The 24,724-nt window shown below is 36.5% G+C and overlaps 1 protein-coding gene across 3 annotated transcripts in view; it reads right to left on the minus strand.

Moving 5' to 3' along the window:
* The window catches only part of LOC149572779 (protein DETOXIFICATION 16-like), an 88,394-nt gene extending 64,319 nt beyond the window's left edge, over positions 1-24,075 (minus strand). For 2 of the 3 annotated variants that reach the window (XM_089813852.1, XM_089813853.1), the window contains exon 1: positions 23,603-24,074. In XM_089813852.1, the coding sequence (XP_089669978.1) occupies positions 23,603-23,905 (303 nt within the window). In that variant the 5' untranslated portion in view covers positions 23,906-24,074. Of the gene's footprint in view, positions 1-23,602 lie in introns of all 3 variants that reach the window. The other variant, XM_089813851.1, reaches the window with a different exon arrangement.
* Between the last annotated feature and the right edge of the window lie 649 nt (positions 24,076-24,724).

Genomic DNA, 24,724 nt, shown 5'->3' on the forward strand with positions numbered 1-24,724 from the left:
ATGTGGAATGCTAGAATTGAGGATAAAGGAAAACATGCTAAGTTTGATCCTATTTGGCTAGGTCCCTATTTAATTGAAAATGCATGGGGAGAAGACTCTTATATCCTCAAGGATTTGTTAGAAAATATTCTTGAACTACTAGTTCATGGACACTTCTTAAAGAGATACTTTTCCTAAAGTATCTATTTTCCATGAATAGTAGGTTTAAGGTTTCTTGTTCCCCTATACATTTTGTATATTTTTTAAATCCCTATAAATATTCTTGTACAGTGGTGCTCCATGTTTCTGTTCCTGTGCTTTCTGAAGAAGTTTTCATTAGCTCTATCAAGTATGGGGTCTACTCTACCATAGATTCTAAATTCTTGCATAGACTCAGGTAGTCTATCATCCCTAGACAGAGCCATTGTTGGTTTGATTTTTTACATGATAATTTTTCCCAATCTAGATATAAAAATCAGATTTGAGTCCATTGTCAAAGGCTAGGGTTTCTAGTTTTTTGGGACCTTGCAATTTCATTACCTTTTGAAAAATCTTTGTTAAACCCTAGGTTTTGTCCATTTTGATTTTATCCTAGTGTGAAATCTCTTGAAAAAAGTGAATATTCCATTCTCACTTAATTTTGGAGTCATGTTGAGTACTTTTTGTCAAAATCTTTTCCACCATCTGATCTTGGTTAGATCCACAGTTGTTGCATTGTCACTATAACAAAATGCAAGGTTTTTTACTATAGTGACATAGCGACCATCAAAAATTGAGTTATGGTATAGAAAAATGAAATCTGGCACTGGAAATGTGTATTGATTTGAACAAGTTTTGGTCATGTGCTCTGTCCTAGAGTTGTCAGTGTAAGAAAGGATGCTCACCGAGCAAGTTACAAATGTTGTCACCAGAATTTAAATTTTCTAGTGAGTTGCTATGTCACAACCAGAAAATCTATGTGTCGTGTCGGTAGTGATGTAGTGACTGACTGGAAAATGAGGAAAGCGACAACTTTTAAAAATTGATGGTGACCGCAGATCCCCCATGTAATATCATAAATGTGCACATTCACTCTTCTAACAAAAAGTACTAATTGGTATGATTGTGATCGACATGCCACCTTTTCTCCATCACTATAATGTAGTTCTCACTGGAGGTTGCTATGTCGTGACCAGCAAATCATTGTGCCTTGCTGGTAGTGACATAGCGATTGGCTGAATAATACAAAAGGTAGTGCTCTTTTGAAATGAGTGATGATTATGAAGATCCCAAGAAAGATATTCTGGAAAGTGTGTTTTTATTTCTATGAAATTCATATCAATTATGGTTACCATGTTTAAGCTTTGTGCCAACACCAAACTTTGATGGATCAACAGAAGTCACTATGTCGCAACTAGAAAGTTAATGGCTTTCACCGGTAATGACATAGTGACTCATCGAAATGTGATGATGAGGCAATAGTTCTGAAAGGTGGGCCCCATTGAATGCTCCATCAAAAATAGTTGTGCAAATGTTGTGACATGGTGACATCCTACTAAGAATGTGGGAACCTGAAACTTTAAATCTGTTAGGGGTTGCTATGTCATGATCGAAAAAGCTTCACACTTCGTCAGTAGTGATGTAGCGACCCGCTTGAAAATAAGAAACATGGCAAAATCTAGAAGATATGATGTTACCATAAGGATTAAAATAGTATATATATGATAGTATGTCAAGACAGCTCAATGTCATCAAGAATGCGAACCCAATTCCAAGTCAGAAACCATGTGAAGAAAGTCACTACCTCGCTATGATGAGTTGCTCAAGGGTTATGTATAGTGACATAATGAGTAAAGTAGATAAAGAGGGGGCCCACCATATTCATATTACATCATGCATCAAATTTCCCCTGCTCGATCAAAAGGGAATCAACGATCATCGCTTTGTTATTATTGAAAGTTGCTCACTTTTTATGCGTAGTGACATAGTGAACAAGAAAAATGTAGGAGGGACCCACCATTATAGTAATGAAAATGCAGTAAAATATCTGCCATAAGATTAAGTTAGATCAAGGGTTGTCACTTCCTCACTATGGCAATACACTCACTCTTTATGTATAGCAAGGTAGCGACTCAATGACATATGTCCTCAGAAGTCAATAAATCCAATTTGAAGCACCAACAATGAGGGAAAGGTACACATGGTGAAATATCATTGGATTGACTGCCAACATGTCAAGTAGAATGTGAGTCACTCTTGCTTGCATCCCTAGATCATAGAATTTTTCAAAGATCAACGGTGCAAATTATAGAGCAAACAAGTAGAAATCAAGTAAATTCCTATATACAATAATCTCTGTAGCTTTTTAATGTCTGTGTATTAGAGTCAAGATGCCTCCAAAGAAAGTATTTTCTAGGCAAGTGAATTATATGGAAAGAAATGTTCATGATGACTTGCTAGAGTTACTCCCAGAGTCCACTACTGAGACTCTATAGGTTAAGAAATTAACTTGCTTAAACCCTAGGGTAAAAATTGCAGATGGCCTATATGACAAGGGGAACTGGGTTAGGGATGCAACAACTTTGCAGACTACTCTTGTTTTGTTTAAGAAATGGTTTTTAGAGAGGAATTTGTTTGCCCCACATGCTAATGTCTGGAATTTTGATTTGGGAAACTAGTAGTTCCAAGTGTCTTCAAGGATTATGATTTTCTTGAAGCCATTGCAAAGAATTATGACCAAATTGTTAGAGTGGTAAGAAGAATTGATGGTGTGCCTCTAGTTTAGATCAGTCCTGAGGAGATTAGAGGGGTATTTTTCCTAGAGCCATTGACAAATTATCATGTGCCAATTAATTTGCAAGAATTAGAAAATGAATACAAGGCAAACAAGGATGTGATAAGGGGAGGTGCACTGAGGGCACATATAGGCACAATTGGAACTTTGCTAGTAATCATTGTAGCCTCTAGGGAACCCTTTAAAAAGGATCTTTTCACTTCCTAGGTTGTAGAAATATACAGGACTCTATGTCAAGTTTTTGGTGAGGATGAACAAAATTTCATGCCCATTATTCTAATGTATATGATGGTTCAGATTGCTTCCTTTGGTGTAGATGTTATTTTTGATTTTGCTTCTTATTTGGCTGAAGAAATTCATACTAGCCTAGTTGGAATTGTAAAAGGGAAAGTGGAGAAAACTTTTGGTCATTATTCCTTGTTGATGCATATGTTTTTGTTTGAAGGAGTGACACATTTTGGTAAAGAAATGGAGTTGAATAGAGAGGAGAATGGAGAAGCACTGCCAGTCCAGTTGTGGAGTGCAGATATGACCTAGGATGTAGAGAAGGCTAGGTTTGTCAGGTTTGATAGATATTTCACTTCCAAGTTGAGATGCCTCATATTGAGTGACAATCCCAAAATCTCCAAGGCACTAATGAGTCTCATTAGGCGTATGGAGAATCCTAGTGGTTTAAAAGTTTCACACAATTGGGGAGATATCATCCCATACTCTGTTTCTACTATTTTTAGAATTTATGGTTTAAAAGGAAGCCCTCGTGTGTTTCCCTACCAAGTACCTTTAAAGGTAGGAATGGCTAAAGTTTTGTAGTAGTTAGGAGGATTAGAAGAAATGTATCTATTGAAAAGGCATTTGGGCTCAATTTTCCCTACTTGTACTGTGGCCCATCAATTTGTAATTACTAAAGGGGGTTGGCTCTTTTTACATAAAATTTTGGATCAGTACAAAATGGCTATTTCCCATCCCCATTTTTGTGATACTAAGGGGTTTTATAATCTAACCTTAAGACTTAGAATTAAACTGGGAAAGGTAAAACATGACTCATATTATCTAGAGGACATCATAAGGAATGAGTTCTCATTGCAAGAACAGGAAACCAAAAAGGAAAAATGGAGAGTTTATTCCAAAGTTTTGGAATTTATTCATTGTTTTGATAAGGACTATAGTCATCTAGATAATGCTACTACAAAGGCTGATAAAATAAATAAGCTCATGAATACTTTCCTTGAGATAATGGAAGCCATGAATGAGAAGAAACAATTCTTTATTGATTCATACCCAGATAAGGCCAGAGAGGTCATGAGAAGGTTAGCTTTCACTCCTAATGTAGGAGTTAGTCATCTGATTGTTCAAAAGAGGCCACGCTATAGCATAATTCAGAATAGAAGGGCCACTGCAGATAAGGGCAAGCAAATAATGGGATCCACCAGTGTAGTCCTAGAGGAGAGACTTGGTGAACCTTCTCCCAAGAGGCAAAAGATAATAAAGGAATAGAGTCCTCAAGTTGAGGAGTATTCACCTACTCAATCCCCTTTGCGGATTGGAGAAGAACAACTCACTGGAGAGTAGATTGAGCAGATAGGGTCACAAGGAGGTGTTTTCATTACCCAAGTAGAATTGGACAAGGGAAACCCTCAAGAGCCTCCTGTGCCAAGTTTGGATTTGATAGTTGTAGATTATAGAGGTAGGGAATTGGACTCTGTATTAGAACAGGCTAGTCATAATTTTTTGTTTGATGACAATTTTGTTAAATCTGGGGCTTTTCACCAATTTGCATGGCAGGCCAATATGGGAAGATTTGAAGAAAGGTGCAATAATTTGAGAATAGAGCGTCCAAAAATGGATGAAATTGCCCTACAAAATCAGGTGAAAGAGGAGATGATGAAAGAATTTCAGAGTATAAGCCCTGAGGAGGGAAGGCAAATGGTCAGAGCATCAAACATTTTGTTGCTACCCAATTGGGACATTGTTGATGCTCTAGTGTTTAATTATGTTTCAAATAAATTAGATTTACAAGATCAAAATAAAAAGGAATTCTTTGGTACTGCATTCAATGAAGACCAAGTTGCATTAGTAATTTGGTCATTAAGGAGAGGATCAAGAGCTAACTCATCACAGCTAGATGGATCTGGATTGATGGTAAATATTGTTGTAAAAAGAGTAGCTGATACTTCTCATGTGTAGGCTAAACACATGGGTGTAGATACATCTCAATTTTTTTTGGCCACTGCTAAAAAGGAAGAAATGGCCATGTTTGAATTGCAAAGTAAATATGAAACAATTCTAGAATCATACAATAAGGAGGTCTAGAAGAGGATTGAGTTATAAAATAAGGTAATGGGAAGGTCTACAAGATTGAGAATAACATATCCTCACCCTCCAGTGGAGCCTTTTAAGTCTACTCCACTTATAGAACTACCCAATAGACCACAAAGGACATAGTACTACACTATCGAGGATTTTGAAGAAGAAAAGAGCAAGTTGTGGGCACTACATGTAGAGCTCAATGTACAGTATGAAGATAAACTGAGAAAGGCTCTAATGTATCTAGTAGATAAAATTGAATGGCCATTATTTTATGATCAGTTGGAAAAGGTAATAAGTATATGGGAAGAATTGAAAGCCCATGATGAGGCTTTGAGGCCTATTGTTAATAAGTTGGGTAAGAGAAAGAAAGAAATTACCTTTTTATGTTATTCTATTATAAAGTTTTCCCATGACCATAATGAAAAGACGTATGATATTGTTAATGATTTGCCAGTTTTTGATAATAGAAGGGTTGCTTTGCAACTAAAGGTTGTTCCTTATTTGAGCAAGTATAAGAATCAAAGATTTGATTTGTTTCTTCGTGCCTTGGATAGAAAGAATAAATTGAAGAATAAGGATGAATGGACCAAGGAATTGGATGACCTATTCTATTTGAGAATGAATAAGATTATAAATGAAAATGGGCATGCCCGGTGGGCCACCACAATAGAGGAATTGGTGAAAGTCTAATCATTCTTTAATTCTTTAAAACAAGATTTTGTTAATATTAATGAGGAAGCAAAATATGTGCTTAGAAAGAAAAATGATATCTTGTAATTCAACTAGCTAGATGATGCACTGTTCAAGACATGGATGATAGATATTGCTTATGGTGAGTAGTTTGAAGAAATTGAAACAGATAATGATAAGATGTAGGAGGACGAGGTGCACATTATTGACACAACAACACCAAATCAAGAAAATGAAGAAGATAAAGGCCAATAATCAATTTTAGTTATAGAGCTAGAAGCCCAAGATGTGGACATGACAAAAGAAAAGTTAAGAATAGAGGTAGTTTTGGCAATTCAAGATGAAGATAGTGAAAACCCACAGGTAGAAATTGATTTGCAAGTGTTATAGCAAGACTCATCATTGGCCAATATAGTAGTTGCATATGTTGAAGACTCAGAATAAATAAAGACCAATCATGGGATTTGTAGCATGCTAAAATGTAACAGAAAAATGGGCCTACCAAAAGAATGTAGTGATGTATAAGTTTTTTGTTATGCGTACTTTTGTCTTTTTGTGACAAGCAAGATATAAATATCTTTTGTAAAAGGACACCTATCAATTCTCTATGCCTGAAGCTTACTGCATCTCACATTATATAAGTGAGATTCTAGGGCTAGAGAAGGGTCTGATTTCTAATGCATTTTTAGTTTTATACTTAGGATGTTTTTGGTCCAGTCTTTGAGCAATCTTTACGATGTATCTTCTCTACAATTTTTTTGAAAATACATTAATGTGGAGTTATCTTTGTGTTTCTTTCTGAGGTCATTCTGAGTTTTCTACAATTGTATACAATTTTCAAGTAAAATTAATACAAATTTTGAGTTGTCCCCATATCAGTTCTTATTGAATTTTGTCTCCTTTGCTGTTACCTGGTTATTGTGAGATTGTATGAGTAAAGCTTGTTCAATTGAATGCAATTCATTTAGGTTGTATGTCAATTCATTACTACTATTAATTCAATGAATTAAATAAAGGCTTTGATGAATTTGATGGGATTGCTATGGTAATAGAAAGGATGTCTATAAGTATGAGTTCCAGTAAGAATTGCTGATAATATTTGTTGTAATGCAAAAAATTAGATCTATAAATTGGTGTAGACTCTGAATCCCAATGGAATAGGCATTGATCAGATTAATTCAGTCTGTAGATAGGTATATCATGAAGAAGCATCAAATCTAAAATCACAATCAACTTTATTGTACTTTTCTTGAAGTTTTTCAAAGTTGGTCAGCACTTGTTTGCATGGAATGTTTTAGCCTTAGTTAGCCACTATTGTTGGGAATACTTGCAAATCTATAGAAGAATTTTGACCAAATCTACTATATGAGATGTATTTTATCTAAAATGTCAAAATCATGTATGTTTCTGAGGATATGAGATGAGAATTAGAATGAAACTAAAATAATTCTCATACAGTAGCATCTAGCCTGTATTATCCCCTGGGTATACCCACCCTAGTTTTGCAAAGCCTAAAGAGTAGAAATCCATCCTTGGTTTTGTTGAAGTTGGGTCCAAATGGTTTGCACATATAACTGTTAATAAGAATTGGCTAATCCTTAGGTTGTGTGAGTAATATCAATTTGGTATTGAGCATTTTGTTGTTCAATAGTTTTAAAACACCAACAAAGACCATGTTCTTTTTAAGCATAGTTGTAAGAGGTTTCACCATGGTAGCTAAATTGGGAATAAATCTTCTCACAAAATTTATTCTACCAAGAAAACTTTGTAAACCTTTCTTGTGACTGTTAGTGTAAATAATTAATTATTATTACACTTTGCTTGAGTTTACTTAAGTTAATGCATTATTTTATTAGTTCTCATGTAGACACCTAGGAGTATGTGTACTCATATGAGTTGTCTTTTTGACAACACAAGAGTTAGCAACTCATTTTAGCACATGGTGTCTACAACACATGAGTTCGCATAATCAACTAAGTTGTCATGTAGACAACACAATTGTTCACATTATAATCAAGCACATGGTGTCTAAAACATCTTTTTATGAGATACACCTTTGTAAAGCTTATCCTCTCATCATCGCACAAACTCATGTGCTTAATGGAGGATAATCCATTCTTGGTGGACATGTGCTTAGTTGCGAGGCTTATCACTTTGCTAACTCTTAGTCATTCTAGATGCCTTTATAGACATGCACTTCTAGTGTGTATGTACATGAGGAAATTATCTATCATTGAATAATTTGATATCCAAAAAATTAGTTATTCATTCTCATATTGTTATGATCATACATCATTTGGCCCATATTGTGCTAAGTCTTGTGAATCTTGATCTTGGTGTTATTTTTCCCTAAGGAAAATTCTTCATGGTATCATAGCTATACCAAATTCTTACATGGTATCAAATCCATAGGAGTTTCATTCCATAGCCATTGGAGACCATTTTTCCTTCACCTCTCAAAGGACTTGAATTCAAATCCAGAGTATTTGCAGCTATTAGGAGCATCTAGAGCCAAAGTGGACCTCGCCATTGCGTCTAGAGCATCGATTCAGTGAATTTTGACTATGTATTTGCCTACCCTAGGCTATAGTCAAATTTGAGGAAAATTCTTTTTGCAAACCAAAACCTAAAGGCTCGATTTTTGAATTTGGTATGATCTTTAGATCTATGAAATTAGTTTTTAGATTTGCATATTTTAATTTTGGTCTCTGCAATTTCTCTACAATTTTTGGATTTTTGTTTTCGAAAAATATTTGGCCATCAGGACTGTAGAGGAGAATTTTTTTGTAGGCTAAGTGGGTGGTCAAATCCTAGCACTTGTAAAATATTCCTCATACTGGCAACATTTCTAAATTCCACGACAGCACTCACAAACTGGTAGACTACACTCACAAACTGGCGTCACATCACTCGACGGTCATTCTCATCAAATATACTTGTAGCTTCTTAGCCAAATCAACTCTAAGGGATAAAATTTTTAAAACACTACAAATTTTTTAATAGTGGTGCATGTGGGACTAAAGTCCCACACACACCACCAGCCGACATCCTTCTTGCTAGTGTTAGCTTCCCCACTAGCAACAAACTCCCGCCAATCACTGCCAAAGCTTCCCGATGCTGCCCTCAAACATTAGCCACTGCTCCTACCATGTAGCATTTGCTACGACCCTCCACAAGGTGTTCAACGCATGTCCAACTGTCCACCACGTCGTATCTAGTCACCCTAGATGCGTCTACAGAGCATTGCTACTGCAGTGACAAATCAATAGTACGATCTGCCACATCAAATCCAAGTCAGCGCCAACTTAGCAAGCTATGTAATCTGACACATTAGCAAGCACAATTAGTATCCATACAGTATGAATCTAACACATCATCGTATGACACTGCCACGTCATCCGGACAAGTCTTTATTTTGCTAACATCATCTTCTCATTTTCTTAAAATTGATGGTTGTCTAACGGTCATCAGCAGGCCATATTGCACTACAACAATGACCATTTGGACGTCAAATTTAACCTTGTAGTTTCCTATGAAGACCCCTCACCATATGCAGTTTTGATTTGACAATCCAACTTTGGGGGGCCATATCTCAATCATCCAAACTCCAAATCAAGTGCAATTTTTTTTTTGACTAGAATTTCTTGAATTTTTTAGTGGTGCAATTATTTTTGGGTTTTGGTGCATGGATTTGTCAAAAAATTCAGTTTTTGGCAATTGTACCTATCCAATCTTGCATTTTGCAACTTCAAATGCTCCATACGGGCTCATCTAGACACATTTTTAGGTTCCATTTTTTTTTTTTAGAGTACTTAATTTTTTTTCTACTTTCCAAATCTACAATCAGATTATAAGCTTGTGTGGATAGAAATACCACTTTCAGAAATAGGTCATTTTTTGCATTGTATTGCTTTGATCAAAATTCAAAAAATTTGTACATCTGAGCTAAATTGTTAAGTTCTAGATTTGAACTTCAAAAGGAGGTTGTCAACAGTAAAATTAGAAGACCACTTTTGCCTAAATTGGCAAGTGGCTATTGTAATCATACTAAGTATAAAGTGCCCAATCATACATTAGGGGGACGAGGGGGAACTATCACAAATGGAGTGCTTTAATGATTGATCATCTAAGAGAGCATAAGGAATTATTTCCCTTTCTATGTTCCAAAGAACTACCCTCTTACACTAATCTAACACCTATTCACATAATTGTGTCAGCCATTTTTTTCAGTATCAATTCTAATTGCTTTGATGTTCTTAGAAAGGTCAATGAACCTTATGATCTTTGGATGGCTCTTTGGAAAGCATATGGAGATCCAATAGTTCCTCCATTCCTAGAGGACATTCTACCTCCAATCACTCCAGTTATGGTACCTACAACTCCAGTTGAGATCCTACCTCCTGATGCTCATGTTGCTTCTACTAATCCAGTTCTAGCCACAAATGCTCATATTCAATGTAGCAAGAAATACCATGTCTTCCCATTTTAGCTTCATGGGATGACTTCCAGACATTGTAGTGTTGTTTGTGGAGTCTTACATTGAAGATGTGGGAGACATTATTGATGGCATCCATCTTCTCTTTGTTGAGGAGACTTCTTCTTCACTTGTTGTGAGGGAACACTTTGACCCTCAACCACTTGATCTTTCTTTTGAGACTGACATGATTGTGGACACTTCTTTTCAATAGATGGAGATTACTATTTTACTTTAGAGGAGACATATCAGTTTTTGGAGATTGGATTCTAGTTTCCTCAGACATCATATCTTCTGAGGATTCTTCCTACTAGTTAGGGAGCATTCTCTACTACACCTATGACGCCATTTCTTCCTACAAGGAGGAACCTCATTCAATTTTCATGGTGTTGCTTCTTCAGTCATCAAGGAGCTTATTTCATGGGTGTGCATTCATCATTAGGGGGAGGCTACATTTCTTCTCTTCCCATATCTTCCTATAAGGACAATTCCTTGTCTTTGGAGGTTGATTCACTTTCATACATGGACATGTTACCTTGTTTGCCACCTTCTTTTGGGTATTCACTAGATTGGCTTGTGGCACCTACATTCCTCAAGGACTTGTCAACATATGAGCAAACTTCAAAGGATGGATTCCTCATCCATCTTCCTATCCACAATGGGAAGTATACTTGCACCTATACTTGGTGTATCTTCTTCCTCAATGGAGAAATGTTGCTTGTTGACATTGAATTCTCTTTTGTCTTCAAGCACTTATCATTAGGAAATCCTTCACTACATATGATGTATGTCATAATGGGGGGGGGGGATGTGGTCTTGATTACTTCATCCATACATGCATCTTTCTTTATTGTACTTATCTCTCTTTTTGGGGGAGGATTTTTCCCATGAGGTTTTCCTTCTTTCTCCTTTTTTAGAGAGATTGCATTTCATTGCATTTGTACATGGGTATCTAACATGGCCTAGCAGCCAAAACCCATCATGCATTTGTGAGCTTAAGTTCATTCCCCTAAGTTGCACTTAAGGGGGGGTGTTAGTGTAAATAATTAATTATTATTACACTTTACTTAAGTTTACTTAGGTTAGTGTATTATTTTATTAGTTTTCATGTAGACAATTAGGAGTATGCGTACTCATATGAGTTGTCTTGTTGACATCATAGGAGTTAGCAACTCATTTTAACACATGGTGTCTACAACATAGGAGTTTGCATAATCAACTGAGTTGTCATGTAGACAACACAATTGTTCGCACTCTAATTCAGCACATGGTGTCTACAACATCTTTTACAAGATACACCTATGTAAATCTTATCCTCTCATCATCGCACAAGCTCTTGTGCTCAATGGAAGATAATCCACTCTTGGTGGACATGTGCTTAGTTGTGAGACTTATCACTTTGCTAACTCCTAGCCATTCTAGATGGCTTTATATCATTGTATAATATGATATCCAAAGAATTAGTTATTCATTCTCATATTGTTATGATCATACATCATTTGGTCCATATTGTGCTAAGTCTTGTGCTTCTTGATCTTGGCATTATTTTTCCCTAAGTCAAATTATTCATGGTATCATCGCTATACCAAATTCTTATAGTGACTAGGAAGAGAAAGGGCAAGTATTGCCTTTTTTCTTTCTGGATCAATGGTCAGATCATCCTTAGATACAATTTTTCCTAATAATTTCTCTTGATTAGTGGCAAAGATACACTTGCTTGGATTCAAAGATACTCCATACTCTCTACATGTTATAAACACTTGTTTGAGATGACCAAAATGCTCTTCTACATCTTTTGAATATATTGTGATATCATCAAGGTAGACCAACACAAACCTTTCAATCATGTTTTTGCAGGCCATCTCCATTGCCTTTTGAAATGTGGCACCTTCAATTGTTAGTCCAAAAGGCATTTTACTATAGGCAGAGGTGCCCCATTTGGTAGTGAAAGCAGTCTTATATCTATTAGCTTCTTTGACTAACACCTAATTATAACTCAAGAATCCATCCAAGAAAGAGAATCTCTCTGAACCACTAACCTTGGACAATTTTTGTTCCATGGAAGGGAGAGGATGGTGATCTTTAAGGGAGGCTTGGTTAAGATCCCTAAAATCTACACATAGTCTAATTTCTCCATTCTTTTTCCTAATAGGGACAAGGATTGCCACCCAAGAGGAGTGATTAATAGGGAAAATGATATTGGCTTCAATTAATTTGGACAACTCATTTCTCATTAGTGGCTCAACCTTGGGATTTATTGATCTCTACTTTTGCCTAACAGGCTTGACATTATCAACTAGATCTATAGTATGTTGAAATAGACTAGGGTCAAAACCCTTTAAATCATCATATATCCAAGAAAATACATCATTAAATTCTTGACATACATGAACAAAACTTTCTTGCTCGGTTTTAGAACATACCTTCCCCATGTTTAGCATCCTTCCATCAGCAACTACAACTAGCATATGATCTCCTTTGTTTGCAGCAAGATTCATGACTCTATCCCTTGCTTGGTCATCAGGATTGAAGATACTCTCTAAGGTAATGAGACCTTTAGGCAACTTATTTGAGCTGAGGTTGATGATTTGATCGCCATATGGGCCATGCAATCTCGACTAATTTCTATCTAAGAGCTCTACTTGATTCTGCAAGAAACTCACAATTTGTGCATCAGATTCAAAGGCCTGCCAATTGATATTATTATCAGGCATAGCAGGTTTGACCACCACTTTAGTCTTTTGTCTCTTTTTATCTTTATGGCTTCTTGGGACATCATAAGATGCACCCATTGCCACAAGTATATCAACATGTCTATTGCCTTTCTTAGGGATGATCTAAATATTAAAGGCATTGAAACTTTCAAGCAAATCCCAAACTCTATGTTTATAAGACTTGAGAAAACCATTTTGATTCCTCACCTGATTGACCACTAGCTCACTATATCCATATACACTTAAGACTTGAATTCCTTTTTTTTGAGAAAGTAAGAGACCCTGAATCAATGCCTCATACTTGGCCACATTATTGGTACAACTAAATTGAAGCCTAAATGAGAAGTAATACCTTTCTAGTGTAGGAGCACACTAGCCCTTGATCCATTTTTATTTCTTGATCCATCAAATTACATACCCCATATCCCACTTGTGTCTTCTTTGTTCTTTATCAGGTTAGGAATGAGAGTATCTTTCTCTAATATACAATAAGTACCAAGGCCTATCTCAAAGGTTTCTGATATAGGATCAAACTGATATGCATTAGCTCACTCATCTAAGAGGAATTTGTTGTGTCATTTTCATCTATTTCTAGGATGGCGCAGTTCATATTGATGAGATTAGGACTGTAGGGCTCAATATGATGGAGGGCTAATGGTTCTACTTTGATTGAAGCTTTGGTTCCATATCTAATTCTAAAAAACATGTATGACCAATTAGAGGATATGTAACCACCTATTTGGGTAGTGAAATCTCTTGAAAGACAAATGGAAAAGTGTAGCTTAGCCTCAGCAATTGATATATCTTGAACTATAGTACAATGAGGGAATATATGTAAGGCCATTTCAACATTTATAAGGATTCCCATAGTCTTGAAATTACTACCATCTAACTGCAATACATCCTTAACAATGGGTTCATATTTAACTTCTAAAATATCAGCAACACATTTGGACATTACTGAACTACTAGCCCCTGAATCAATCATGCAGTTGTGGACTAGCTTATCTCCTATAATCAGAGAAACATAAAATGCAGGAGGTCTAACCTTTTTACTTTTTTCTACCTCCTTTGATGGTTGTATCAAACTCACAGCATTTTCCATGCTAGGCAGCTGATCTCTGAGTTCAATGCTTTCCAACTCCTACTGCAGTAGCCTATTTTGTGATGGTATAGTAGCAACGAAATCCCACATATAAATTTTCACATTGGTCTTCCTCATTTGATCTACCACACTAAAAGATGCATTAGATGTCTTGGTAGAAGCCCTTGATGTAGAAGATTGCAATGGAACAACTTGAGGGTCATTCACATCTCCTCTACTATCATTTTGTCTTTGTTTCCAAGGAGCATTAGCAAGTTGATTAGCAGTGTGTTGATGGGAAATTGTTTGTACATGAGTCACTACACTTGATGTTGAAGCCTGATTAGGATGAGGAGGAGTAACCTCTTCCATGGCTCTTCTCTTGCTCCTAGTATTGTAAACACATGAATCCTAGTTTACATTACAATGCTCTTCCACTAGATGGTTCATGAAAGAACAACCACCGTGCTAAAAGGTGTTAGCAGGTTGAATAACATTGTGTTGTTAGGCAACTGCTTGCTCTGATACAGTTAATGCTAAGTAAGATTCTTCCTTTTGACACATGCAATATCCATAGGAGTAGTTACAAGAAGGGAAAAAATCTTGATCTTGGGCAAGATTGTTCCAAGGGACTAAAGCCCTATTTAGGTTGGTGTTTGAAGTTTGGGGGTGGTTGATACGTCTATTTTGATTGTAGGGGACATGACTCTAGTTTGGGGGTCTACCATGAATGGAACTTTGATTCTGGAGTTGGAGAGGCCTATTATTTTGAGCTTGCTGCCTCTTCATAGTTAAGAACTCATTTCCCATCTTCGTACTACTACACTATTGTCCTCCATCTTGTTTTCTTGATCCTGCATCCTCCTATCCGCATTCTACATCAGTGTCTGCATCATGGCCTCAATCTATCAACTCCATTAGAGGATGTGGAGGCTATTGGGACCACAATAAGAGGTTGACTTGTAGAGAAAATATGAATAGGGGCTATAATAGGCTGATGATTGGGCATTTTGGGGAAGAAAGGCATTGGGGGCCTTGGAGCTAACTTCCCTCCCTATATCAAAATGTTTTCCACTCTTATGGCAACCTCATAAGCATTTGGTAGAGTGTCCCCTCCCATAGATTGTAGAGTAGTAGCAATATCACTGTTGAAGGCTCTGAGGTAATACAAGAATGCATTACTAGGGGAAGGCTTCACTGCAATAGATATTCTATCCCATGTCTTCTAAAATCTATAATTAAAATCAATCATACATTCATGGGGTGTTCTCTTGATAGTTGGTAGTTGTTCTAAAAGTGATATGTGATCACTTTTATCCTCAAAATGCTTGCATAGGGCTGCCCCTAACTGATCCCAATCAGCGATAGAGTTATGAGGCAAACCTCTTTATCATTGTAGCACTTTCCCTTTCAAGGATGAGGCTAGAAGCTTGACTGCTACATCATCCTTAGTGATGCTATGAATATTGCAGATGTTAGACACCTCTTGAATATGCTCAACCAAGGAGATGGAGGTTTCACTAGTAAACTCAGGTATACTTTTAAGATTTGATACGTGTATGTCATGCCTTTGGGCTAATAGTAGGGGGCTTCTACCATTAAAGGTGGCAAAAGCATGAGCTCTAGCCATGTAAGCAAGTGATCTATTGATATGAGCAGATGGTATTCTAGGCTGAGACCTAACAATAGGAGTGGAGATGGATCTTGCAGGGGTATGTGTTATTGTCGCACTCCTAACTAGTGATAGAGATACCCTATCCTTTCTTCTTGGATTAGAACAAGAAATCTCTTAGTATTGGAAATTACCTCTGGAAGATGCCCTTGTGTGTGTCGTGGGCATGAGTCACAACAACTTTGGCCTGAAACCAAATTGTTCTTGAAACTTGGAGTCGCCAAGTACCTTTGAATGAATGAGCCTCTTGAAGGCTTTATACTAAAGGCGGTACTATCCCCTTAGCATGAACATGGAATCCTTCCTTGATGCGATTGAACTTTAAATGTTTTAATATATGTCCCACCGGGTGTGCCAAAAGTTTTTTTCACAAAAGCTTATACCCTTGTCCAAAGTTTTTTCCTAAGGACAACCTTGTGAAACATGGAAACAACCTCCAAGCTATGGGACTTGAACGATGAGGTTAAGTCTCCAGAGAAGGTTGGCTTCTTCTACTATCATGATGCACTTAAACTACTCTTGAAGAGAAAAGGGAGAAGGAATACATAAAAGTAACTACCTAATCTATTCTAAGGAGGTGATGCACCAAAATAGGGTGTTTAGACTAATCTTTGCCCATACATGCATAGTACAATTATCATGACAATCCAAAGATATATGGATTCAAACTTGCTTTAATCTATTAGCTACATACAGATCAAACAACCAAATGAGTGAAACAAGAAAAAAAAGGCTTTACTTCTTATCATTCATAGGCCAAAAGAGATACATTAATGTAGATTATAGATATCCATAGTACATCAAAGAGAGGCAGAAAAAGCTTGCATGGTACATCGGTGGCTGAAGGAGATAAGACAAGATGTCATATAATTTAGAGGCAAAGAGAGAATTTACAGTAGCATGTCAGGGCAATACTAGAGAAACAAAGAAGATATGACCCTAAGAAAGAGTACAACATTTGCTTTTATAGTGTAAGCATAACTCAGACAACTTCCACCCTAAGTTAAAATTCAACCACTACATTCAACTTTACAGAGAATAATTACTACAAAAATTGGAAAAGATCTGATCACATCACAATCTAGATGTGAGAAGATCACTTATCCACCAAACAATCTTTGAGAGGACAAGAACGGCGACCATTAACTTTTGATTGAATAGATGGATCAATAGGTGATGATGGAGTGTTGTTTTGCATTTATCATGCCTGAGGAACGATGAAAATGGTTACATGAGATCAAAAAAATTGGATCTATCATCAAAGAGTTGCTTCCCCTATCATCAACCTGCCAAATTAGATGGAAAGCATAGGTCAACCATATTCAACTATTGCTCTATACCTTTCTTACTACTTAATTGGTTGGGAGTTCCTCTTTGTCCAGTTGGGTAAAATTCTTATATGTTTTGGTCAACAATGAACTTATGATCCTACGAGTGTCAATTGTGGTTAAAACCCTTTATATTACCTTTCATTCATAACCCTGACTTCTATAATCTTACTATTGCCAATACCTTGTAGCATTGAGCTCATCCTTCATTCTCTTTACGATCCTTCAATAGCAACAAGATCCTATGATCTCATGGTAGAAGGGCAACCCTTAACACCACTGGAGTAAGGTTGAGGTACCATTATTCTTTCCTTGCGATGTCACGACATGGTTGATTTGACCCTTATGATCACAGTCCATCATGATATCAAGAGTTGTGGCAATAAACCTTGCGATCCTACGATCATGGTTTGACTATCTTTTGTCATGACCTCAGGAGGCATCCTCACTTGTGGTTGCGACCTTATGGCTCTAAGATCATATGACCAACTTTCCCCTTCGTAGCATCGACAACCTAGGAAGTCAACCCCACAATCCTACGATAGTTGACCCTCATCGTATCAGAACATATCCTTGCGGCACCTACGATCTTATGATCGCTTACTGTCATAACATTAGGCAAGACCTTTCTTTGGCTTACCATCTCCTGATTATCTGCAATGTTAGGAAAACCTGACCACTTGACCAATACGAGCCTCGTAGCATCTTATCACTGCTTGATTCGCTCGACAATCCCCCAATACATGAGCTATCACAAGATCTGAACCATATCATCTTGTCGTGACTTCATGATTTAACATATAATATAAAATTGAATCTTGTGACTGTTGGGTGAGTTTAAATATTTTGAAATCAATCCTTCGCAGGTAGGTATTTTTGGCCAATAGTAACTTCAAAGCAAGGACAAAAAATAAGTAGGCCATTCAGTTGGACAACAAGGAAGGAGGAGATTATCTATCAAAAAAATGAGGAGATTGTTAGAGTGGGGTTGTCGTTGCACTAAAAGACCAAGCTTTAAATGTTGGATACAACCAATCAACTTATAGTACACAAGAGGCGGTTAAGCCCTTGTGACGAATCTCAAGGGGAGCATTGAACAAGTTTCTAACAATCTCCTCCTTAGCATTACTAGAGGGTCTAAGGATTCAAACTTGTGACCATGCTCTGATACAACTTGTTAGAGTGGGGTTGTCGTTGCACCAAAAGAATGAACTTTCAATGCCCGATACAACCACTCAACTTATAGTACATAGGAAGCAGTTAAGCCCTTCTCAGGAATCTCGAAGGGAGGGCTAAACAAGTTTCTAACAAAGATGATAATCCAATTTGGTTAGAAAAAAATAAAAAAACATATTTTGGAAATGACTTCACAAGATAGGAAAGGGAATGTGTCTTGCTTCAAGGTTGAGCTTCTAGGTGTTTAGAGCTTGTATGATTTGGTTATATGGAATGTTATGCTAGGTTGGCCAGGTTCTAGAGGTATATCCTATAAAACATATAAGAATGGATAAAGCATCATGGACTACATTATGTATTCTCAAGATTCTACTTTTTAATTGTTAGATTTTAATATCAGGACCTCTCCTTTTGAACTAAAATTTGATCACATGACACTTCTTTTGAAATTTGGAATTTGTACTTGACTATAATTCTCAGAAAATAGAAGGTGCTTTCAATTATCATCTTTAAATAGAAAAATATGGTTCTCCACATAAGGAAGTATGGGAAAATTATGACTACATTTGCAATGACCTACTTGTTCTACTAATGTATAAAGATTTAGAAATGTGCAAAACCTAAGAAAGGAATAAACAACACTTTCCCATCTAACCCTTTATATGATGAAGAATGCTAGGCAACAATAAGAACAATAAAAAAGAATGGATCTAGAAAATCAAAGAAAAATAATATATGATAACTTCATAAAATCTAAAAAGGAAAGTTATGTCATTTCAAGGAGTGAAGATCCAATTTCCTTGGGTAATCACAATCCTAAGGGATTATGGAGAGAACTTCAACAAAGGAGAAAGTAAAAACAAAACAATAAATTATGGATAAGCAATGTCTTGATTATGTGAAACACATATATGAGTGGATGCAGACAAAAGTAATCCTCCAAGAATTAACACTACTATGGAACTCTTGGTTATACATATCTACAAGAGTGGTGATCTTAATAATTCTTCTAAATACCACATGATTATGGTCAATCCACTTCCTAGTAAATTATTTGGCGGCATGATAGAGTGCAAAAACAAAATTGGGTAGAAAAGAAAAAAAAAAAAGGAGTGAAAGAGGACATTGGATTTAGACCTAACCACTCTACCACCAATCACAACATCAGTCTTAGGTACCTTATTGAGAAAGTTTGGGATCTTCAAGGCAAAGAGGTCTTCTGTTATTTTGTAGATTTCCAAAAAGTATTTGACACAATTCCTAGGATAATCTTTGAAAAAGAATGAACTCACGATTTTGAATGAGCTTAGAGAAATGGTACATAGACTTTGTGAGCAAGTTAGAGCTAGGGTCAAGAGAAAGGAAGGTGTGCCAGAATGTTTTGGCAATGATATTGGGGTAAAATAGGGTTTTCCTCTCTCACCAACCTATTTGGCTTGTATATAGATAAACTTGAAGAATGGCTGAACAAAACTATGGGGGAGAACATCTAACTTACTAGGTGTGTGTGAAGCTACTTCTTTATGTAGATGATCTCATTTTAATTGCATAAACAACTAAGGACATGAGAGAACACTTGAGAGCATGAGAGAGTTTTTGTTAGTAAGTTAAGAAGCAGGTGAACACTAGCAAGAATAAGATCATGATTTTCTCTTTAAAGAGGAAGAAGCGACAAGTTAATTTCCTCTTTGAAAGAAATATGCTTGAGGTTTCTGGAGGAGTATAAATACTTGAGAGTTGAATTTCACAATATGTGCAATTGAGAAACTTGTAGAGATAAATAGATGCAAGGGGAATGGAGAAATTATTTCTTGCTTCAAAATGAGTGTAGACAAGCATAACTATGGGATTGGAAAACCAGGAAGACTCTTTTTGACCTATTGGTCACTTTAGTTGTGTTATATGGCTATAAGGTTTGGGAAGTAACCTTTCTAACCATAAGTAGAAACACATTGAAAGAATACAAAAACATCTTATCACTACTAGCCTTAAAATCAAATCAATAATTTTGTATGAGATTTTCTTGGCTGAAGTAGGTATGCTCTTGATAGAAGCTTCACTGGTTATCCATTTCTTAAGCTATTTAAACAAAGCTGAAAATATGGATAAACACCATCAACCCAAGTTAGTGGTCACTGAGAGATTAGTTTATGAAAGGAAGATGTGGATGAGGTAGAACAAGGCATGGTTGAATAAATGTGACATTGACATACAAAAATGTCCCAATACCAATGAAGAGATAAAAAGACTTGTGCTAGAAAAATTCAGACTACCATGTGGACAATGAAAATGGGGAGGGAAGAATACCATTAAGTGAAAGAATTCAATCCCACATTGGGTCATGAAAATAGAGACTATATATGGGTGGCACTCAAAGATGAAGCTAGATTGTTGGTGGCACAATACATAATTAGATCGATCTCATCATCTGCGGTGTGAGATAGGTAGATGGATGGTTCCCAAAGAGGTTTGAAATGAAAAAATGTGTATTTTTTGTAGTAAAGGATGTGTTGAAAGAAATAGACACTTTAGTTTTTAATGTTTTGCATACTAGGATATCTGTGAACAATACGAGAACAACTTGAATGAGGGTTGTCTTCATCAATTGTTAGATGAGTTAAGACTACACAAAACCACTAAGTTTTGATAAAACTTCGTAACAAGAGGGTTGACATAGAAAATAATATGAAACTAGTTTAGGTTTATGAAGTGCAGTCCCTTAGATTGTTTGGTCTCATACATGTCAATAAAATGATGGGTAGATGGAAAAGGCCCAACATGGAGTGGGAAGAAAGGATTTTTAGATTCTATGAAACATGTGCAATTGAGATTGAATATCACTTTGTCATAGAGTGCACAATGCATGTTGATATTCAGACTTAGTACAAAATTAGTTTGAAAGAAAACAACCTTGACAACTTATTCAACAAAGATAAGATCAACGAAACTAATAGTTTGATTGTCAAGATTCATTACAAAAATGCTAACCTGAAAAAAAGTTAAAGAGTTAGCTCAAAGTTGTAATCTAATGCGGTCTCATGGAGGGGGCTTCCTATAAACATTGAGCAGGTGCTAGTGAGACTTTTTAGGATAATTTTAAAGTGGGAGGTCCCATGAATGTTGAAGTGGAGTTTATGCTTAAAAGTTTAACCTCCACAATTTATAGAAGCCAATGGTCTCATGAATTGCATTGTTAATTTACATGACTAAACTATTTAAAAATAATATTGAGAAATTAAAAAACATATTTGATTGACAAGTTAAAATCCTTCAATTCAGTTCAACGGTTCAACGACAAAGTGTGTTAGGTAACAAATAAACAGCTGAAGATTTCCCTATGGCCGAAGAAGGTGCGCTCAATATTGCGTTGGATCTCCTTTAATGGCCGCCACAATGTTTTGCCTTTGTTTCCTGCCTATTTAACAAAGGCCCGGCCGTAGCTGGTTACCATGATTTGTTTTGGATTAGCAGAGCTCCACAATCTCCTCCTCCATCCATTTCCGTGGAAGATTTCTGTAAACTCATCCCTAACGAAGTTCCTATACCCTTTTTACTCTTATGGGAGTCCATATCCTTCGACAGGGCATACCTACTCCCTTCAATTTCAACGAATTCATTTTGTTGTAACCTGCAACTACTGTAGTCCGTGAGAGTCAATTTCTTGAGGCATTTCCAAGAATTACCATATTGCATTTGATGAGATCAGGATTCCTTTCTTTCACTTGCGGCACACAGCTCCCTCCTCATGTCTTGGCTTCTCTCCCCACCTTCCACTCACATTTCCACCTCTTTTCTTACCCTCGCACAGTTTCCCCTTTGGTTTAACCCTACCGTGCTTTAGATCTAGAGTTTCCAAATTTCACTCCAGGGCAGTTGCAGGTGAGAGACAAATCAGAAGAGGGTGAATATGGGAGGATATTGTAAGTAAAAAATATGGAGAATTCTGCAAAAGACTTGTCTTACTCCATATGGAAAGAGATTGCAACAAGATTGAACGAAATACGAAGAATTCTTCAAAGAGCAGCTTTACTCCCTATATGGAGAATTTGAATGGCTTCGATAGTAATTTAGTGGGGAAATTTGTACAAAAAATTGGAACTCTAGGGTTGTTATCCTACGCGGTGCTGAAGCATGTGCTTTTTCCCAAGGCAGCCCTTTTCTCCCTAATCCACTCTTAAATACTAGAAACCAGCACAGGGGAACATGGAAACACAAAGTAATTGCAGAGCATGACATCATGGAAAAGATAATGCTGTGAGACTGGAGAAATCTCACAAGGGGTTGAAGAGCAGCATAACAGACCGGCAACTATCCATCAATCTGGCATATTTCCCTGCTTCAATATATATAAAAGGTCCTGCCAAAATGCAATTACACTGTTGACCGTGTATGCCCACGCAACAGCAGACGGTAGGTTACTAAGCTCACACAAAAAAGGGTAAACGATCATATAATAGATATGTATATTCATAATGATAACATTTGAGTTTTCTTAATTTGTTTATCAATATTTTGGTAATATTTCAATTTCATTGAGATTGTTGACTTGGGGTCAGCACATTCTTGGAGAACTAACAGTTTGAGCTTTTGATGCAACAACAAATAATTCCAGCAAGTAGTATAGAAACCTTGGGTCATGGGTTCGAGTCTCCCTTCACTAGGTGTTTGAAGGCTCAGTCAGTGCTGAGGAGTCATATTGTAGACCGGATTAAATCTGACATTTGTATCTGACACTACCAGTTCCAAACTTTTTGTACAACAGCAAATGATTCCAACAAATTCAAATTTATATATTAAGCTTCTACAATGTCTATCATGAATGCTTTAATGATATTTGAATTTTTATTTTATTTTTAAACATTTCAATATTTTTAAAAATAAGTTTCCCTTACCGTCCCTTAAAAAATTAGCCCAAAAGTTACTCTGTAAAACATGGTAGAACATAATTAACAACATAATAATTGGGGACCACGTGTAATAAATCCTTACCCATTTTAACAATTTTTTACCCATCTAGCTGGGATTCTAAGCTGGTTGGTCACCAATTTCCCCAAAGCCACTTAACTTGAAACCCCATTTCAAAAACTTTAAAGCAAGCATTGTGCCTGATTAATCGCTAGACCAATTTGCTTCAGCGGTGCATACGAAACATTTACTCGGTTCAAGACCCCAAAAAGCATCAAATATGGGTTGCAGGGGATGGCTCATCTATAAAACAGAGCAATTTAATGTCTTAGAATTCTAACCTTTACAAAAGCCATTTGCTAGTTCAAAATCTACGGAATCATATTCAACAGGAACAAGTGCAATTAAGCATAAGGACACCAGACATCAGGAAAGCATTCAAACTATAAACTCTTACAACAAAAGCAAACCAAAGCAAAGCAAGGCGTTTTAAATCATACCAACACACTGATGCCTGAGAAATTAGCGAAGGAAGTAGCAATGGATGCACTAGAGAGAGCAAGCTCACCCAAATGCCCCACCAACATAACAGATATCACCCGCAAGGCGAACTGTAACAAGTTCACTAATATCATAGGCCCTGCTATCCAGCATTGTTTCTTTACTTCTTCCCACACTAGATCTTTACTGCACTGCCATTCATCTTCCTCATCCCCAAATACAACTCTGTCCTCTTTTGCAAGAAGTGGGTCTAACGTATCATTCTCATGTCCATCGCTATGAATTGAATCACCTCTCTCCATTGTAGGTCAAATGGAAAAATCGCATTCAATCAACTTATAAACCTGATTGTATGCTCATAAGATTATTGAATCGCCTCTGTAGAAGTGTGAGCTGAAGAAAACTAACAAAACAGAATCTTGAGATGGGAAAAGGCAGAACAAATAGCAATCTTCCACTTCATCACACAGCTTTCAAATTCTGTAAAGTTAAGGGAATAAAAATCCAAGTTTGATGGCCAGTGCCACCACACAAATTTGTCTGCTTTTGCGTCACACAGTGCAACTCCCAATTGGCCGCCATGTAAATTGTTTTGTTCGTTATGTGATGTCAAAATATGACGAGTAATTGGACCCATATGTCAGAGTGCCGACGGGTTTTAATCTTCAATTTATTCTGAGGATACGATTTTGGTCGTCATACGGAATGTGTGAATGATAATCAGTCCGAAGGAAATGACAAGCAGCAGACAGCAGATGTGACTTGCTGAAGTGATTTGTTTGGGAAGTCAAATTAGGGATAGGCCAGTTGAAGTGATCAATTTTTTGAGCTCTCTCTACTAGTGAGCTTTATGTTGTATTACTGTTCTGCAAGTTATAATGTATTCTCTGATAGTGGCATTGTTGCTGTTATGTATTGTTCGGTATTGTTCTGTAGTTTACAACAGTAATTTAAACTTTCTATTTATTTTTAAATAAAAATAATAAATTTTAAATAAAAACAATAAATTTTAAATAAAACAGGACTTGCTAGAATTTTTTTAATTTGAAAAAGGGGATAGATAATGATGGACAAAATTTTATAAATATAAATTTATGTATCTATTATTTGAAGTCTAATAT

This window comes from Cupressus sempervirens, chromosome 2 (assembly GCF_028749045.1).
Source record: "Cupressus sempervirens isolate cs-2001-9-10 chromosome 2, ASM2874904v1, whole genome shotgun sequence".
NCBI classification, from domain to species: domain Eukaryota; kingdom Viridiplantae; phylum Streptophyta; class Pinopsida; order Cupressales; family Cupressaceae; genus Cupressus; species Cupressus sempervirens.